General features: G+C 46.0%; 1 protein-coding gene across 2 annotated transcripts in view; it reads right to left on the bottom strand.

The window, feature by feature from the left end:
* LOC142803556 (uncharacterized) overlaps nucleotides 1-4,429 on the bottom strand; it is a 111,947-nt gene extending 107,518 nt beyond the window's left edge. The window contains exons 1-2 of one of the 2 annotated variants that reach the window (XM_075888679.1): nucleotides 4,063-4,429; nucleotides 3,618-3,824 (exon numbers count right to left, since the gene is read on the bottom strand). In XM_075888679.1, coding sequence (XP_075744794.1) covers nucleotides 3,618-3,821 — 204 coding nt within the window. In that variant the 5' untranslated portion in view covers nucleotides 3,822-3,824; nucleotides 4,063-4,429. The remainder of the gene's footprint in view (nucleotides 1-3,617; nucleotides 3,825-4,062) is intronic. The other variant, XM_075888680.1, reaches the window with a different exon arrangement.
* Between the last annotated feature and the right edge of the window lie 14,371 nt (nucleotides 4,430-18,800).

Raw genomic sequence — 18,800 nt, 5'->3', positions numbered from 1 at the left:
TAACATGTACAATACGTAAGAACGCGTTGTTTGAGGGAAATTGTTGTATTTCGGTCATGGAATAGCGTCTGTTACATGAATATAGTAACGGGTTGTTTTGTGTTAGCTGTGCTCACGCATGAATTCCGTGAGGAGTGTACGTCTTAGGGAATAGTTGTATTTGCGGTCACGGAAGTGCTCGGCAGCGCTATACCTTCAGCATTCCAGTGTTTGTAAATAGCTTGTATACGAAGGAGAGCAAGCTGATCGGCCTCTAATTCTTCAAGTCTTTTTTATCTCCTTTCTTTCATGTTAAAATGATGTTAGCATTCTTCCAAGATCCTGGTTCCCTACCCATCAGGAGACACTTCGTAAACAGGGTAGCTAGTTTTTATAACACAATATGTCCTCCATCTTTTAGCAGATGTGGTGTTACACGATCTTCACCAGCAGCTTTGCCTCTTTGAATTCCCTCCAAGGCTTTTCTGACTTCAATCGTCATTACTGTTGGGATGTTCTGAGTTACTGCTAGTTCTACATTATGGTGATGCTTGTCTCAGCTACTGTACTGATCTTTGTAAAACACTTATGATATTTATCTATTTGATCCGTATTGGTAGTTACTTTGCCTTCCTTGCCTCTTAGTGTATACATCTGGTTTTTGCCTATCCCAAGTATCCTCTTCACCGCTTTGACCTTCCATTGGAACCTCAACTTGGCAACATTTACCGCTAAAACCTTATTTAGTCAGACAAGTCTAGTTGTACTGTTCGGGGAGCTAGAGGGTGTATATGGGATGTTATAGGGCTCAGTGAGATTAGGAGAACAGATGATGCCTATACAGTGCTACAGAATGGGCACGTTTTTTGATATCGTGGCTTGGCTGACAGAAGAGAACTGAAAGTGGGGTTTCTTATTCACAGAAACATAGCTGGCAAACATAGAGAAATACAATAGAAATAATGAAAGGGTGGTAGGTATCATAATTAAACTCAATAAGACATACAAGATGAAGGTAGTACAGGCTTACGCGCCTACATCCAGCCACGATGACGCGTCAGTTAAAAGCTTCTATAAACACATGGAATCTTCAATGAGTAAGGTAAAAACACAGTATACTATACTGATGGGGAGTCTTCAATGCAAAGGTAGGGAAGAAGCAGGCTGGAGACTAGGCAGTAGGAGAATATGACATCGGCACTGGAAATGCCAAAGGGCAGTTAATATTAGAATTCACGGAACACAATAATTTACGGATCTTGAATACCTTCCACCGAAAAAGACGAAACCGTTAGTGGACATGGAGGAGACCTAACGGGAAAATAAAAACGAAATAGAGTTTATACTGAGTGCACACCCAGGCATCGTGCGGGATGTGCAAGTGCTTGAGAAGGTAGGATGCAGTGAGCATAGAATGATAAGGTCTTGAATTCGACTATATTTGATGAAGGAACGACAGAAACTGATACGCACGAAGTCAATAATCGAGCTAGTACTGAAAGGAAAGTACGGTAATTCAGAGTCTCGGCTCAGAACAAATACTCTGCTCTTACTGAAGAAACCCGCTTTAGCGTTGACACAATGAATGATGATCTGACGAGTATAATTACGGAGTACGCACTGAAATTTAGAGGTAAGGTAGTTAGACACGACACTGGCAAGCTGTTCCAAGAGACGAAGAATCTCATTATGGAACGTCATAGTATGAAAACCTCTAACACAACAGACAAAATAGATCTGGCAGTGCTATCGATGCTAATTAATAAGCGAAATGTATCCGATGTAAGAAGGTATATTATAAAGAGAATGGAACGCAGTCAAAAGACGCGTCATCGTATGACTTGTTAAAGCAATCTCTTCGCAGAAAGAACTTCGATTCTCTCGCCTGATTCGACTGTCTGTGTGAACTGAATAACGAGCTGATTGATTTCCTTAATTATTTTAATTTTGCATTCAATAGCAGCAGCAGTTGATGTCACTGGTCACCCCAATAAATACGCCGTACAACGAAAATGAATGACGACCTTGCATTTCCCGTATTTTTTGGGAATTCCCTGAGACATTGCTCGAAACACCCTGAATATGCAACCTTCCAGTGACTGTACACCGTGACTTACAGCGAAATAATTATGCCTGCATACGGTAGCCTTGAGCTGCCATCGCGACGCGATGAGAGATTAGCAGAGCTTTGCAGCTTTATCCCTAGATTGACGGGATAACATCCAGTATTTGCAGTTATAAACACGAAAGTGTTTTATGCCAGGGTCCACCAAAATTTTAGTGACGTACATTTGTCGCCTATATGATGCTGATATGGCGTTCACCTTCTATACGCATGTCACGAACACACTACACATGTTCCGATATTACACGTCTGCACTGCTATTGAAATGCATCACAGAGTGCGTCACACACATGCGTCACACGAATGCGTCCTAAAATCTTTCACAGACAAGGCAAGGAATGGCCCGTTGACGAATCTATGTTGAAATATAGGAATGCCTGGAGCTTCTTCTTTCAGCTACGTCATTTCATTTCTTCTACTAGTGGGTGCAGGCCGCTGCTGAAGTATTCATTATATAACAGTGTCACGTGGGTGATTTGGACGAAGGCAGCAGGCGGCGCGTCCAAGATGAAACTTTTTCTTTGGCAAAATTTTTGGCCTGGAAACTCAGAGCCAATGTAGAGCAATAAACACTGTATACACTTACTGTGGCGAACGTTCGCTTTCGAAATAACTGATGATCTTAGAGATACGCCGCTTTTTATGCATAATGTGCCAAACTTTGCAGCCTTATCGCAGGTTGTTGCGCAAGCTCTGGAATGAGCTTGAATGTTGGTGTCCCGCGCACAATTCTGAAGAATTTACGTACTACAATCGCGAAGCTTCTCGAACACGAAGGCGTGATTTGCACCGAGTATTGCTAACAGTCTCTGTGGGTGTAAATAAAATACAGCAAAGTATAAACGTGAAGCATGCGTGACAATCGTTAGAATAAAAAAAAATGAGGTGACATGGTTCATAACAGAAGCGATGACATTAAAAGTTGGGCTAGTTCGTAAGGCACAAGCAAGCTTGTATCCCTTCTAAACTCATCTGCCCTCGTCGTTCTGCCGCTGTATGCACACATGATGATCATAGGAGCTCAGCACATCCCTAAACTACTGAATAAATGCATCAGCGAGTCGTTTAATACCTTCTTTTTGAAGAAATAGCACATTCATATGGTTTTAGGTTTAAAATTCATTGGCCGTTATGAAAACGCAAGTAACGTGGTAATAAGTATTTCAGGAGGAGGTCCTGAAATAAACAATGTCAAGGGGAGGTCCTAGCAATATTGTATAGATTGAATACAAAGCAGGCAAGTAGCGAGCAATGAAGTTCAGACGTGCATTGTGTAATCTCGGGACATTTGTAGTGCGTTAGTGGAAGCTCCATGAAAGGTCATGCAAGTTTTGAAATAAATCAAAATCAGTGGTAAGCCTGTGATTGACGTGTCTCACCGAGCCTCTCGTTTGCCTGTGTCCGATTGCCACAGTTTTAGGCAAATCTGTTTATAAGCTCCACAACAAGAAAAGCGCATTGAAGCAAGTCTTGGTCTAATCAATTTAAGCTCCCCTCCTTGTGACGCTCTTACCTGCAGTTTTAGTGACTCGACGAGGAATCCGACGTCAACCATGTCGAGAGTGATGAGAGATCCATAGCAGAAGCAGAAGATGCGCAATGACCATGTCGACGTGGGATCAACGAGGCAATAGGCGATGCCGCACAACATAACCAGATTTCCACCGTAGGCCACCATGATGGCGATTCTCAGTATGCGGTTTGTGTATCGGATCATCCCCTGCAATAATACCACATGTGTTCTTAATCGCTGCAGGCCACAAACATATGCTGTGTTTGTGGGCTCTCGAAATAAAAACGCTGCTTTCGCAACACACGAACACAGCAGGCGTGGTTGGGCAAACCAAACTTCGTGTACATTTATTCAACTAATTTTACAAACGACGATGCTGCCAGCCGATAAAATACGTCACTTGTTATACGCTAAACAGCCTTATGGAATATTACAAAACACTCACTCAACATAATGCGGCGTCGCCGATGTTCCTCCACCACGAGGGATCCACAGGAAACGACTTATGGTTGCGATCTCCCGCGGATCCAGTGCAGGAGACGTCCACTCAATCGGCACCTCAATGCCAAAGAGAGCCCCCAACGTTTTCTGTGCGGTCAGCTAGCCTCGCCACCGGGCGACACTACTGGCGCGAACTATAAAAAAAAAAAACGTGCTTGAACCCTCTTTTGTGGAATTATTATAAGACAGAAGTTAAATGTGTCCTCGTAGAGGTAGTCGAGAATTCAATGTGCACCATTTTGCACTAAGGACGAAGGAATGAATGCTGCAGTAACAAATTGCCATGTCACGCGAACAACGCAAGCAGCTTTAAACTTGCAGCACGCACCTCAAAAAGAAAGCACGCACAAAAAGAGCGTACACAGGACGTCCGCGGAAAACAACTGCCACCAGGCTTACCTCGTGTGTGAGGAGCGCACTTCTTTCGTGAAAGCAGCCGTGGCAGCTGGCCAATTGACGTTCGTGCTATTTACATAAACTCGCGGTGGAAGCACACGAGGTAAAAAGCACCAGAATACCGAGATGAGCGCTCACGCCAGTGAGCCACTATGCTAGACAACATCTATACGCACTTGCACCACGCCATGTGGAGGCACGTACGTGCAGCAACACGTAGCAACGCGCGGGTTAGCACAACACGACGAACTTCAGTGCACACCCACCCAACGCGCACTCTGATCCTAAAACGTGCCACTATATACTAAAATCACTGCTGGTTACTAGAATCGCTACTCATTACTAAAACGCGCTGAAGTTTCTAAGCTCTGAGCACCGCCAGCGGTACATTGCGTTTATAAATGGCTCGCCGTTGACATGCTGGAGAAGGGTCACTCTGTCGTGTAGTGGTTAGCGTCGCACGCTGAAGAGCGTGAGGGTTCGACGCCTGGCTGAGAAACTATTCGTTTTCATTTCTTTCTCAGCAGTGCATTAGTAAATACTTTACAGCGTCCTATTCGTGACAGAATTACATCACCTAGCCATGGTGGACATCGGCATAAAACACTTTCGTGTTAATAATGATGATGAACGTGTACAGTATGCCACATGTCGCTCGGTGGCTGTTAAGACAAAATCTGGCCTACCTGCGAGGGTTGTGTGTGCTACGAGACGCAAACGACTTTATTGGGGCGATAGCATTTGCACATCTCCGAACCTCAACTTAAAACATAACTCGAAAAAAAGAAGTAAAAAACAGTCAGACAAGCTCTACGAAAGGAAACAACCCATGTCACTAAAGAATTTCTATGCACCACGACACTGCCGCTGGTCGACAACGCTGCACTGTCTAGTTCGAAGACTTAATCTCAGTTCTGGTCCCACATAGGGGTCATCGGCGCGAGAGTGTCACTGGCGCCGACACGCCTACTGGTTGCGACCAGCGCTAACGAGGGTGCCGGGCTGTGGGCAGTTGTGCAGGTTCAAGGCATGTCCATCGCCCAATGTGTCTCCACCGCATTACTGGCCAGTGACACTGATGATGTGCAGAAGACAGGCAGCCGTGCGTTACATCACTTCTGCTGACTCAAAACACTCGACAAATTGGTGCAGTAAGACAAAGAAAGGGAGCTTTGAGATCCTCGCCTACATGATACCATGTCAGAAAGGCCAGTAATCACATCGTCAGTGACCGAAACGCTTAACTAAAATATTACAAAGGTCACTTTTCTTAAGAAGTCCTTTGGTTTGGGCTAGTTGATTCATAGTGCTCACGTAAAAAGGAAACGCAAAAACTCGGAAAAAAACAAAAACAGTAGAGAGAGAGTGCTGACTAACAACTGAAATTTTATTGCCAGCACCTGTGCATATATATGTGCCTAAAATGTGAATAAGAGGAGGTTTAGAAGCAAGAAAAGAAGGCTGGTTTTAACCAGCGATAAAAACGGTAAACGATAAAATCAAAGGAATTCGCGCAGGTATGATGAGAGGAATGAATCAGGCCAAGATAAAGCAAATGACACGAAAAATCAAACAAAGCCTCCCAGATAACAAATTTTAGCGTCAGACAAGGATATGGGAGGCCTGCTCACGCACTTGTCACTTGCTTCATGAATGAAGAAATCCTCAACAATCTCGCGCTCAATCTTATCCCTCCCCATAAAAAAAAACCGAGTACTACGTAAGTCAGGAGAGCAGCCACAACGCCTGCAATGGTCAGCCAGAAAACCACTGATCGTTATTGCGTACATTATAGTCATGGTTTTCGTCCTTTCATTAAAACACCTGCCAGTTTGAGTAATGTACTCAAGTCCACAACTTAAAAGAAACCTATAAACTACATTAGAAATACAATCTGTGAACTTGTTCCTGTGTTTGGTTGTACACCCAGGGCGTGTTCCTCTGTAGGCCATGCCACATAACCTCGTGAGTGTGAAGGGCGCGGACAGTACAACCTGCACGTCATGCTTCGTTGAAATCTTATTCCCGTTATGCGAAAATTTGTGAATATAAGGGAGAACATGCACACGCTTCTTATTTTTGCTACCATCATTTTGTTTTGTTTGGTCGCGTTTCACGTTCCGTAGCAGGGTCTCACACACCGCAGAAATTAATTCAATAGGGTAACCCGCCTGCTTCAATGTGGTAAGCTGTGCATTCAAGCTAGATGAAATTACATGTACACACGACTTATTTAGGGCTGATTGCTGACAGTTCACTGCAATGTCTCGCTTAACAGGCATCGAATGGGCGCTGTCATGACGTAACAAGGGTTTCTTGGATCTAAGATTATACTTTCAACAGATGTGATTATCACCAAAAAGCAAGCCAATGTCAAGAAATTGCACCTCTCGCTTATCAGGCTTTTCATGCGTAAATATCACGCCTTGACTTTCACTCTGAAACACATACAAAACATCATGGATGGCTATGTGAAGGTTATCAACATCATTCAAAATAACTAGAAAATCATCCACATACCTAAAGATCTTGCCAACCTGTGGTATTCGCAATTTATCCTGAATGCGGCAACTAAAGACCGACAAGAAAAGATCACACAACACAGGAGCCACAGCTGAACTAATACTTATGCCCTTTCTTTGAACATAAAACTTCATAAAACTTATCATCAAAATTCACAACAGTAGAAGACAAATAGAACTCTAAGAGTCTAACAAAGTCATCAGCAGAAACACCTGCTTCACCTGAGAACTGAAGTTCACCATATTCCTGAACCCTATCTCGAAAAGCCTGCAGCAGTCCTCCATGTGGCACCGAATAATAAAGTTCTTCAATGGCGACCGAAAAACCATTAAAAGAGCCAGATTTAAAACCTTGCAGGCGCAGTATGAAGTCCTCAGACTTGCGGATGACAAAGGGATCATCCTTCACTAAAACTTGAAGGTGCCTTTGTAGGTAACGGCTGACGTGGCATTGCCAGGCAGCAATTTCAGAAACACTGGCACGAAACGGAACATCGGGTTTGTGACTTTTCACGGTAAAAAGACTTCAAGGAAGCCTTTTTTTCTTTCTTAGTCCTTGCCTTGAGGGTCTGTAGGTTCAATTCTTCTAGCACTTGAAGTGCACGCCGTATCTGTTTTGAAGCATCAAAGAGTACGTCCTTGAAGTTCTTTACCATTGTCGATTGCGACTTTTCACGAAACAGAGTGTTCGGTAGGATGGCGAAGCTTCCTTCCTTGTCAGTTTTCAGTAATGTTAACTGCAGTTCCTTTAGTGTCCTCAAAATCTTCTTAGGGGCTGAACCATACAACGACGGGAAGACGTGCATCGTGTCAACCTCTCAACCCCTTCGGAAATAACTCGATCTTTCTCATTTTCACCTGCAACAATCAGCAACTTGACGGACCAGGGAGAGGAGCCCCTGGGGTTTAAGACCGGGTTCAAAACTGAATTTTGGTCCTTTCTCCAGAACATGCTTACCGTCGTCAGGAACCACGGTATCACCAAGCACCAAAACGTTGCCTTGCTTAACACAAGAGGCCTTGCGCTCAGAAGTGAGGTTCACGAGAGCACGACGCCACAAGAACTCAGCAGACACAGTCGCTTGTTTCTTGAGAGCATACAGGCGACGCAATTCCTTGAAAGGGTCAGCCCTAGTTATCACAAGAACACGCAACAAGTCCTGAAACATCCTCACCTGTCGCCAATATTCTGATTTTAGAATCTTGCAAAGGCGCTTGCAATGGCCCCAGGAATGTTCGACAACACCGGAAAGACACTGTACTTCTTTGGGAACCTGCTTCCGCTTGATGCAGTAGGACAGAAACCTGGATTTGCAGAGGGTTTCCGCGATGAGGTTGGCACATACAATGGCAGGATCCGAACGAAAACTATTAGACAGGAAAGGGCCCAATGTAAAAGAAATATGCTCGAGAAGTACTTTCGTTTGGGCTAGTTGGTTCATAGTGCTCACATAAAATTGCTCACGTAGTGCTCACATACTGCTCACGTAGTGCTCACATACTGCTCACATAGTGCTCACATAGTGCTCACATAAATGGCAAGTACCACAGGTTGTCAAGATCTTTAGGTATGTGGATGATTTTCTAGTTATTTTGAATAATGTTGATGACCTTGACATAGCCATTCATGATGTTTTGCATGTGTTTCAGAGTGAAAGTCAAGGCCTGAAATTTACGCATGAAAAGCCTGATAAGCAAGAGTTGCAATTTCTTGACATTGGCTTGCTTTTTGGTGATAATCACGTCTGTTGAAAGTATAATCCTAGATCCAAGAAACCCTTGTTACGTCATGACAGTGCCCATTCGAAGCCCGTTAAGCGAGGCATTGCAGTGAACTGTCTGCAATCAGCCCTAAATAAGTCGTGTGTACATGTCATTTCATCTAGCTTGAATGCACAGCTTACCACATTGAAGCAGGCGGGTTACCCTATTGAATTAATTTCTGCGGTGTGTGAGACCTTGCTACGGAACGTGAAACGCGACCAAACAAAACAAAATGATGGTAGCAAAAATAAGAAGCGTGTGCAAGTTATCCCTTATACTCACAAATTCTCGCATAACTTTAAGAGAATCGCATCGAAGCATGACGTGCAAGTTGTACTGTCCACGCCCTCCAAACTCTCGAGGTTATGTCGCATGGCCTGCAGAGGAACACGCCCTGGGTGTACAACCAAACGCAGGAACAGGTTCACAGATTGTATTTCCAATGTAGTGTATAGGTTTCTTTTGAGTTGTGGACTTGAGTACATTGGTCAAATTGGCAGGTGTTTTAATGGAAGGGCGAAGAAGCATTACTATAATGTACGCAATAACGATCAGTGGTTTTCTGGCTGACCATTGCAGGCGTTGTGGCTGCTCTCCTGACTTACGTAGTACTCGGTTTTTTTTAAAATGGGGAGGGATAAGATTGAGTGCGAGATTGTTGAGGCTTTCTTTATTCATGAAGCAAGTGAGAAGTGCGTGAGCAGGTCTTCCATATCCTTGTCTGACGCTAAAATTAGTTATCGTAGAGGCTTTGTTTGATTTTTCGTGTCATTTGCTTTATCTTGGCCTGATGCATTCCTCTCATCACGCCTGCGCGAGTTGTTTTGACGATTTTATTGTTTACAGTTTTTATCGCTGGTTAAAACCAGCAATCTTTTCTTGTTTTCCTGCTTCTAAACTTCCTCTTATTCACATTTTAGGCACACTTATATGAGCAGGTGATGGCATTAATATTTGAGTTCCTAGTCAGCGCTCAGTCTCTACTGTACTTTTTTCGCAAGTTTTTGCGCTGCCTTTTTATGTAAGCACTTTTCTTATCACGCGAATCTCCAGATAAAGCGATGGAAGCAGAGTGGAACTCCTCAACACTACGATTCAACTAGTTGTGTCTCACGTACAATGGGCGGCTCCGGAGAGCCTTACACCTAATGAGTCACTGGACAACAAAGGGCATCTACGCAGCATAAGCGCCGAAGAGGCGACCATGAGGAGACACCAGCTCTGTAAGGTGACCCTGCTCACCTGCCGTACACAGTAGCGTAACCGGATGATAGGCCCCCAGTATCCCGGATGGTGTTACGCCCTGCCATCGAGGCACAATACAAGACAGCAAGGACGCCCTACTCCTAGAGCAGAAGAAAGGGAGGAAGCTCTAAACAGAAAACTCGAACCGCCTAAGAAGCTTCCGTACTCGCTCACTTCGGGCTGATCCACGTGTTCTAAGCGTGGCTCTCACCACGTCATAGACCTCATGGCTATTGTACAGACAACGCGGCGACGCTCTGAAAAAAATCTTGCGAACAGTAAATAAACAACTTTCAACATCCCGACAAGTTCAAACATGCTACAACAACTGATATTTTCGGAAAATGGAGCTATCACTGATCTGCAAGAGCACCGCGTCACGTTCTCAGCCCAGCGAGCAATCAACGTGCAGGTTGATGGAAGACGTGTCGACATACTTTGTATTTCTGAACAGAACATGATGCTTCCTTTACGAGCAAGTATTCTATTCGACGTAACATGCTGTGGTTTGAGCGATGGAAATGTGGTGGCTGAGACAAATTTTGAACACCTCCTGCAGTAAGGCAGCTGCGTAGCTAGAAGTGTAATACATCTTCGTGATGGCCGATCTGAATTGCTTGTTACGAACTTTAGTAACGAGCATCGGCACCTTTTCCGTGGCACTTCAATAGCGTTTGCCCACGAAGTAGCAAACGTCACCAACTGTCTCACGTCAGAACTAGTGGATACCGCAGACACGTCAAGGAGTAATATTGACATCAATCCTGATCAGTCCACTGATAACTAGACTACGCTGCGAGCGCTCTTGTTCGAGTTCACTTCTTGCTTCGCAAGTTGCTCAAAGATCCGGCAGACGTCCATCACTCAACACAGGATCATCACGTACAAGGACGCACGCCCAATACACCAGGACCCCTACAGCGTGTCTGCTAAAGAACGTGAAGCGATACGTACACAAGTCCGCGAGATTCTTGACCATGACGTTATGGAACCATCCAACAGCCCATGGTCATCTCCAGTCATGCTTGTCAAAACGAAGGACAGGTTGTTACGCTTCTGCGTCGACTACCGAAAGCTTAACAACGTGACCAAAAAGGATGCGTCCCCTCTGCCGCGTATCGACGATTCGCTGTATAGAGTTCGTCGTGCCCATTATTTCACTTCTGTCGATCTCAAAAGTGGGTACTGGCAAATCGAGGTAGATCGTCGAGACCGCGAGAAGATAGCCTTTGTGACTCCAGACATGGCGTATACCAATTTCGAGTACTCCCTTTCGGCTTGTGTTCAGCGCTGACAACTTCCCAGCGAATCATGGACACTGTCCTCGCAGGCCTAAAGTGGCAGACTTGTCTTGTTTACCTTGATGATGTGGTGGTCTTCTCTGCCACGTTCGAGCAGCACCTTCACCGCCTGCGCAACGTGCTGGAGGCTATCCGATCGGTGTACCTCACACTAAAGCCACAGAAGTGCCACTTCGGCTATGAAGAACTAAAATTTCTTGGTAATGTAGTTAGCGCCGAAGGAGTCCGGCCCGATTCGGACAAGCTTGCCGCTGTTGCCGAATTACCAGCTCCTGTCGATAAGAAAGCCGTCCGGCGCTTCCTTTGTTTGTGCGCATACTATCACTGGTTCATTCACGACTTTTTACAGATAGCAGAACCTCTGACTCGTCTCACAAGGGACGACACGCCATTTGTCCAGGAAAACGAGCAACAAGCACCTTTGGATGAACTGCGACACCGCATGCAATCAGCGCCCATTCTCGCTGATTTCGAGGATGATGCTGGCACGGAGGTCCATACTGACGCTAGTAACGATGAGCTCAGCGCAGTGCTCGCTCAGCGTCAAGAAGACATCGAAAGAGTGATAACCTACGCCAGCTGCCCTCTATCTCGTGTCGAGGTGAATTATTCCACTACGGAGAAAGGGTGCCTCGCAGTCGTGTGGGCAATCACCAAGTTTCACCTGTACCTTTACGGTCGTCCCATCAGGATAGTGACGGACCACCACACCCTCTGTTGATGGGCAAGCCTGCACGACCCTCCAGGACGGCTAGCACGGTGAAGCTTGCGGCTGCGGGAATCGGACGTCACGATCGTCCTTAAGTGCGGCCGTAAGCATGAAGACGCTGACACACTGTTACACGCACCCTTTCATGTCGTCAGTCAGGAAGCAGAGAAAAACGAAGGCTTCCTGGGCGCCATTAGCTCATCAGACTTGAGCAAAGGGCATCGAAATGACGCAGAGATTTGTCTGATCATCGATAATTTAGACGGCTAAGGCACAATCATACCACGTCATTTATCGCACTCGTTAATGTTGTTCTGCCTTCAAGACAGTGTGCTGTACAAGAAGAACACGCGTTCGAACAACCGTGCTTACCTCCTAGTGATTCCTCGAGACATCCGAGATGACGTCCTCTTCGCTTGCCATGACGAACCCATATCGGGTCATCTGGGCTACTCGCAGACGCTTGCCAGAGTGAGCGATAGGTACTATTGGCCAGGACTTTTAGCAAGCGTCAAGAAGTACGTCAAGAGCTGTCGGGAATGTCAGCGCCGAAAGGAACCGTCTGTTAAGCCAGCTGGTTTGCTTCAGCCCATTGAAGCACCTTGCACGCCGTTCAACGAAGTCGGCATGGACATTCTCGGCTATTTACCCTATCTGTGGACAGCAACAAATGAGTGAACATCGCGACCGACTGATTGACACGCTACGCTAAGAGTCAGGCAATCCCACGAGCCACAGCTTCTGAGGTAGCACAATTTTTAATGCGCAACATCGTGTTACGACACGGTGCTCCATCCAGTATAATAACGGACAGAGGGACGGCACTCACGGCGCAGCCTATGGACAAAGTTTTCAAACTTAGCCACACCAGACATCGAAAGACAACTGCGTACCACCCACAAACCAACGGACTTACCGAGCAAGTGTACAAGACCCTCGAAGACATAATCTCAATGTACATCGACGTACAGCACAAAAAAATGGACCGGATCTTACCTTACGCGACCTTCGCTTATAATACCGCTTTGCAGGAGACCACGCGATTCTCGCCATTTCGGCTTCTCTACGGCCGCGAAGTGGAGACCATGCTGGTCTCTATGCTACCGTGTCAAGAAGAATACGGGTTGGCAGCTGACGCCGAAGAATTCGCCGAGCGTGCTGAGGAAGCCCGCCAGCTCGCGCGACTGCACATCGGCCAGCTACAGCAGGTAGATGCACGGCGCTGAAACAACTGCCACGGAGAAGTGTTTGACAACCCCGGAGACCAAGTTTTGGTGTGGATGCCCGTCCGCCACCGTGGCCCTAGTCAAAAGTTACTGAGCCGGTACTTTGGCCCATATAAAGTGTTAGGCTGCGTCAGTGACCTGAACTACGAAGTGGTTCCAGACTCAACACCGCAGGCACGGAGCAGGACACGAGCGAGGCCAGACGTAGTTCATGTGTTGTGCATGAAACCAATTATTGCGCGTTGTTCGTAACTCTTTTGTTGTTGCACAGTGTTCTTTGTGTTATTTTGTTATTTTTGTGAACTTGCTTCTTCGTTCATTGATTTTTTTTTCTATATTGGCACGCTCTTTGATTTCTACTTTTACTTTATCTTAATTTCCAATTTCTTTTTTTACTTGTCTATGTTGTAACATCAGGGTTGTGCTATGTACTTTTCTTTCCCTCTTTTGGGACTTTTTTTTTGGAAATGGGGGATAATGCCACCCACGCGTAGTGGGTCGACTGCAAGAGCGGCTTTCCATCCGGAGGAAAAAAAAAAAGATCGCGTGCTTCTTCTCTGCTCGAGAGCCAGCCCCGACTGACGCATCGTCCTAGAGCTAGCTACTCGGTGGTTTAATAAACCCCCAGTACATGTGATTCATCGGGACAGTATCTAAGTGTCTTACCGAAACACTAGGCAGAGCTTACAAGGTCACAAGAAGGGCTGGCGGAGATCTTTACCTCAAAGTGAACAACAATTGAAAAAAGTTTGTGTAGCGTGAGGCGAAAAAACGGACACAGGAAGGAATAGACTAAGAGGACAGAGCGCTGAGAGGGCAGAGCGCTCTGTCCTCTCAGTCTATTCCTTCCTGTGCCCGTTTTTTCGCCTCGCGCTACACAAATTTTTTCAAATGCATCATCAACAAGCCCACATCGCCGCTCTTGGTGAACCACAACGCACAATTTGAAAAGCTGTCTAAAGTTTCTTCGATCGGAAACGCACCTGTTTTATTTACCCCACACCATTTTCTTAAGAGCTCGTGGGGAGTAACATCTGACCAAGACTTGCTCAACTTGTCATACAGTGAACTCCTTGAGGGCTGGAGTGAGCAGCATGTCATGAACGTACAACGCATCAAAATCAGGCGTGATAAATAATAAGAAAATCGCCACAAACCACGCAATCCTCACACTTGGTACTATAGCACGATTTTAGAATATGTAGAAACGGGGCATTTGAAGTCGAACGTCCAACCGTGTTGTCCGCACCCCCGGTGCTGCTTCAAGTGCCAGCGTTTCAGTCACGGCTCTCACAGCTACCGTGGCCACCAAACCTGTGCTAAGTGCCGTTCACATGACCACTCTGGAGACAGCTGTGATGAAACTCCCCAGTGTGCAAGCTGCGAGAGTGCGCACCCAGCCTACTCTTGCACACGTCCGGCATGGAAGAAAAAAAAAACATCGTAACACTGAAAGTAACCCAAGACATTTCATTTAAGGGGGCATGAAAACGTACCACTTTTCTGCAAGGTCCTTCATTTGCGGACGTGGCATGCATGGGGGCAGTGCGACAACGGTTCGCTGCACCGGTATATACAGTGGATGAGCGGTAGTGCCATTCACCTCCTCAGCGGAAGCAGCAGCCAGTGCTGCTCCACCACCAAAGGATATGCAGGACTTTGGACCTGCATCCACGGTAACTTGTGTTGAAAGAGAAGGCCCCAAAACACAGACAGCTGCGCGCGGAATACGCTAGCGGACATTCAGCGCCTCTTTCGAGGCATTGGACACAGCGGCTAGCCCAACGTCGTACCAGACGCCGAAGGATAGGCACAACTCATTGGAACGCCAGGAAAGTGAAAACTACCGTCACGGGGCCTGACAAGGGCTCCTTCACTTGAAGTAAACGTCCTTCCGGTACACAAAGCACTACTTTACACACAACATGGAGAGACAAATCTACAATGAAACATCAGCGAACTGCTCAAAAACCTTGGTATTATCCAAAAATTTTTACACGAGCATTCACCAAAGGTGCTGTGTGTAAAAGAAACACGTCTACAATCCAAGAAACATGAACTTTCTACGCTAATTTTTCATATTTTGAAAGGACCGGGAAGATGCTGTTGCGTCATTTGGTGGTGTTGCCAATATTGTTAAACAAGGAATCGCATTCTCACACTTGATTGATATGTGGTGTTTAACGTCCTAAAACCCCCATATGATTATGAGAGACGCTGTAGTGGAGGGCTCCGGAAATTTTGACCACCTGGGGCTCTTTAACGTGCACCGAAATCTGAGCACACGGGCCTACAGCATTTCCGCCTCCATCGAAAATGCAGCCGCCGCAGCAGGGATTTGATCCCGCGACCTGCGGGTCAGCAGCCGAGTACCTTAGCCACTAGACCACCGCGGCGGGGCGCATGCTCACACTTACCACTTCAAATTTGCCTTGAGACAGCAGCTCTTCGAGCTGCCTTTTTCAATAAAGTCGTCACCATTTCCTTTCTTTACATACTCCCACACAATCAGCTCCGCAAACATGAATTCCAGGCCTCAATTGATCAACTTCCGGAACCTCATTTCGTCTAACCTTATTTCATCTAGGACCTTAATATGCATAGTAATTAATGGGGTGATTATTGCTGCGATGCGCGAGTACGTATAATCGAGGAGTACCTTTTCTAGTCCGGTGCATGTCTTTTGATTGAAAAACAACCAACCTATATAGTCTGGAGAACAATAGCTATTCTAGCTATTCATCCATAGATCTTCGAATCACATCCGCAACACTTCTACCCCTTCTCAAATGGAAAGACATTAACAATCCTTACGGAAGCGACCACTTTTTGATAATTCTGAGCACAGAAATAGATGAAAGTCTTTCACAGAATCCTAGATGGCACATAGACAAGGCTGACTTGGAGCTATTTTGAAAAATTACTCACAAAAGTAGGTCTGATATGCGTGACAGGTATAGAAGCAGCTGTAGAGTAACTTGCAGCTCTTATTATTGACGCTGCCACGAATACTATCTCACAAACTGGACTGTCCGCCAAACGACGTGTTCCTTGATAAAACAGTGATTGTAAGAATGCTAAAAAAACAAAAGAGAAACAAAATAAGGTGTTGCTTCAGAACTCATCGACTGCCGAGAACCTTGATAATTTCAAGAACATAAAGCTTCAAGGCGAAAGAGCGGCTATAGGAAACAGCGTTGTTGGAGCTAACTACTCGAAGTAGTTCTCCTCTACCCTATCAGCCCCCTCCAGGATGGCCTCCTGAATGTCAGGCCTCGAGCTGCGCAAGGGAGCCTCCCACTGCTCCTCAGTGGAAAATAGGCGTTACAGGAAAAAAGGAACAGGGTGCTTAGGGCAGCTCCACATGATGTGGTTCAAGTCTGCTGTGGAAGAGGTACAGAAGATATAAGAGGGGGAAGGGTAGCAGGATGGATGAATGCGGTGTAGGAGGTAAGGGGAAAGGAAGGTGCGAGTCTGCAGCTGTCACCACAGAACTTCGCACTTGCGTGAAGACTTGCGCGTGAGTTGCGGGAAGGTTAAACGCTCTCTTTGGTAGTGGACGCAAATATCATTGAATGAAATAAGGTGATCCCGCGCTGTAAACGGTGCCTCCTCCATAGCGAGTTGCGGCACATCCGATGCGTGTGCCTGGACTGTGAATCTTCGGGCACTCGCATGGGCCTCCTCGTTTCCAGCATCACCCGCATGCGTGAGAGTCAAGATTAGTGCAACAAGCCGGTCAAGGTGATGATGCAAAAGTAGGGAAAGGGCTGGTTTGTAAACCCTGCCCACTCCAAAAATATATACAGCTGTTCTGGATTCACTGATTATACCGAATCAACTAGGTATTGTGAGGGCCAGGGTTGTGGCCGCGTCTTCCGCTTGCTCCGAAGAAGAGACAGGAATGGAGGTGGCCGCAGCAACCTGGCCGTGAGAGTTGATTACCGATATTGCATAGTGATGCCTGTTACCGTAAACGGCCGCATGAACATAGAGGACATCATTGGAGGAGGAGAATTGTTTTAAATGCGAAGCATTTATTAGCGAACTTCGGTTACTTTGAGCGTATCTATCTATCTATCTATCTATCTATCTATCTATCTATCTATCTATCTATCTATCTATCTATCTATCTATCTATCTATCTATCTATCTATCTATCTATCTATCTATCTATCTATCTATCTATCTATCTATCTATCTATCTATCTATCTATCTATCTATCTATCTATCTATCTATCTATCTATCTATCTATCTATCTATCTATCTATCTATCTATCTATCTATCTATCTATCTATCTATCTATCTATCTATCTATCTATCTATCTATCTATCTATCTATCTATCTATCTATCTATCTATCTATCTATCTATCTATCTATCTATCTATCTATCTATCTATCTATCTATCTATCTATCTATCTATCTATCCACCTATGACTTTTAGCTCTCCTGGCCGTTTCGACAATGATATCGATACCAAACTTGGTATGGCGTAACATGATTGTATGAAGAAAATATCTGACTAGTCATAACATGAAAATCTTGCAAAGTATGTCGTGAATTTCATGATTTACATTTCATGGTCCTGCAGCTCTTGCGGTGGTTTCGCTGTCCCGCCGTGGTGGTCTAGTGGCTAAGGTACTCGGCTACTGACCCGCAGGACGCGGGTTCGAATCCCGGCTGCGGCGGCTGCATTTCCGATGGAGGCGGAAATGTTGTAGGCCCGTGTGCTCAGATTTAGGTGCACGTTAAAGAACCCCAGGTGGTCAAAATTTCCGGAGCCCTCCACTACGGCGTCTCTCATAATGATAAGGTGGTTTTGGGACGTTAAACCCCACAAATCAATCAATCATTCAGCGGTGGTTTCACTCACATGGCATGTTTCAAAACTGGTGTGGTATGGCAAGATTGCATGGCGAACACAAGCGACAGACCCTAACATGAAAATCGTGACATGCCTGTCATGTAACAACATGACAACATGCCAAACTCATGATGCTCTCGCAGCCGTTTCGCTAGCTTCAAGTATACCAAACTTGGTAATACGTGACGTCAATGGATGATGAAGGTATGCGAATGGTGTGAACATGATAATCGTGAGATGCACGTCATGTGAGAACATTACTACATGCCACAGTCAAGACACCAATAAATTTCCACGTGACGCAGTGTGCGTGCTTTCCGGCGTTCATTGCGTGGCGTCAGGCCGGCGTTGCCACGCCAGGTGCTGGTTCTGCCATATACTCGCAGGCGCGCCGCGCTGCATTGCTTTGGCGCATACGCGTTTCAGCGCGCCCGGCGTCGCTCTGTCACGAAAACAGAGAGACGCAGTGTTGTCTGGGTAATGCATCGGCGCGAAATGCAGCATGTCGCATTTCGCGTAACTAGCCGTCGGGCCGCGCCGACGGACGCTGGTCGCAGCGGTCGTGCCTGGCGTCAGACTACAGAGTGCTCGCGTTTTGCTGTGGCTGAGGTACTCGGCTGCTGACGCGCAGGTCCCGGGATCGAATCCC

Source organism: Rhipicephalus microplus, chromosome 3, assembly GCF_043290135.1.
Source record: "Rhipicephalus microplus isolate Deutch F79 chromosome 3, USDA_Rmic, whole genome shotgun sequence".
Taxonomy (NCBI): domain Eukaryota; kingdom Metazoa; phylum Arthropoda; class Arachnida; order Ixodida; family Ixodidae; genus Rhipicephalus; species Rhipicephalus microplus.
Note: the sequence above shows the minus strand (reverse complement) of the source record. Positions and strands in the feature narration are given on the sequence as shown.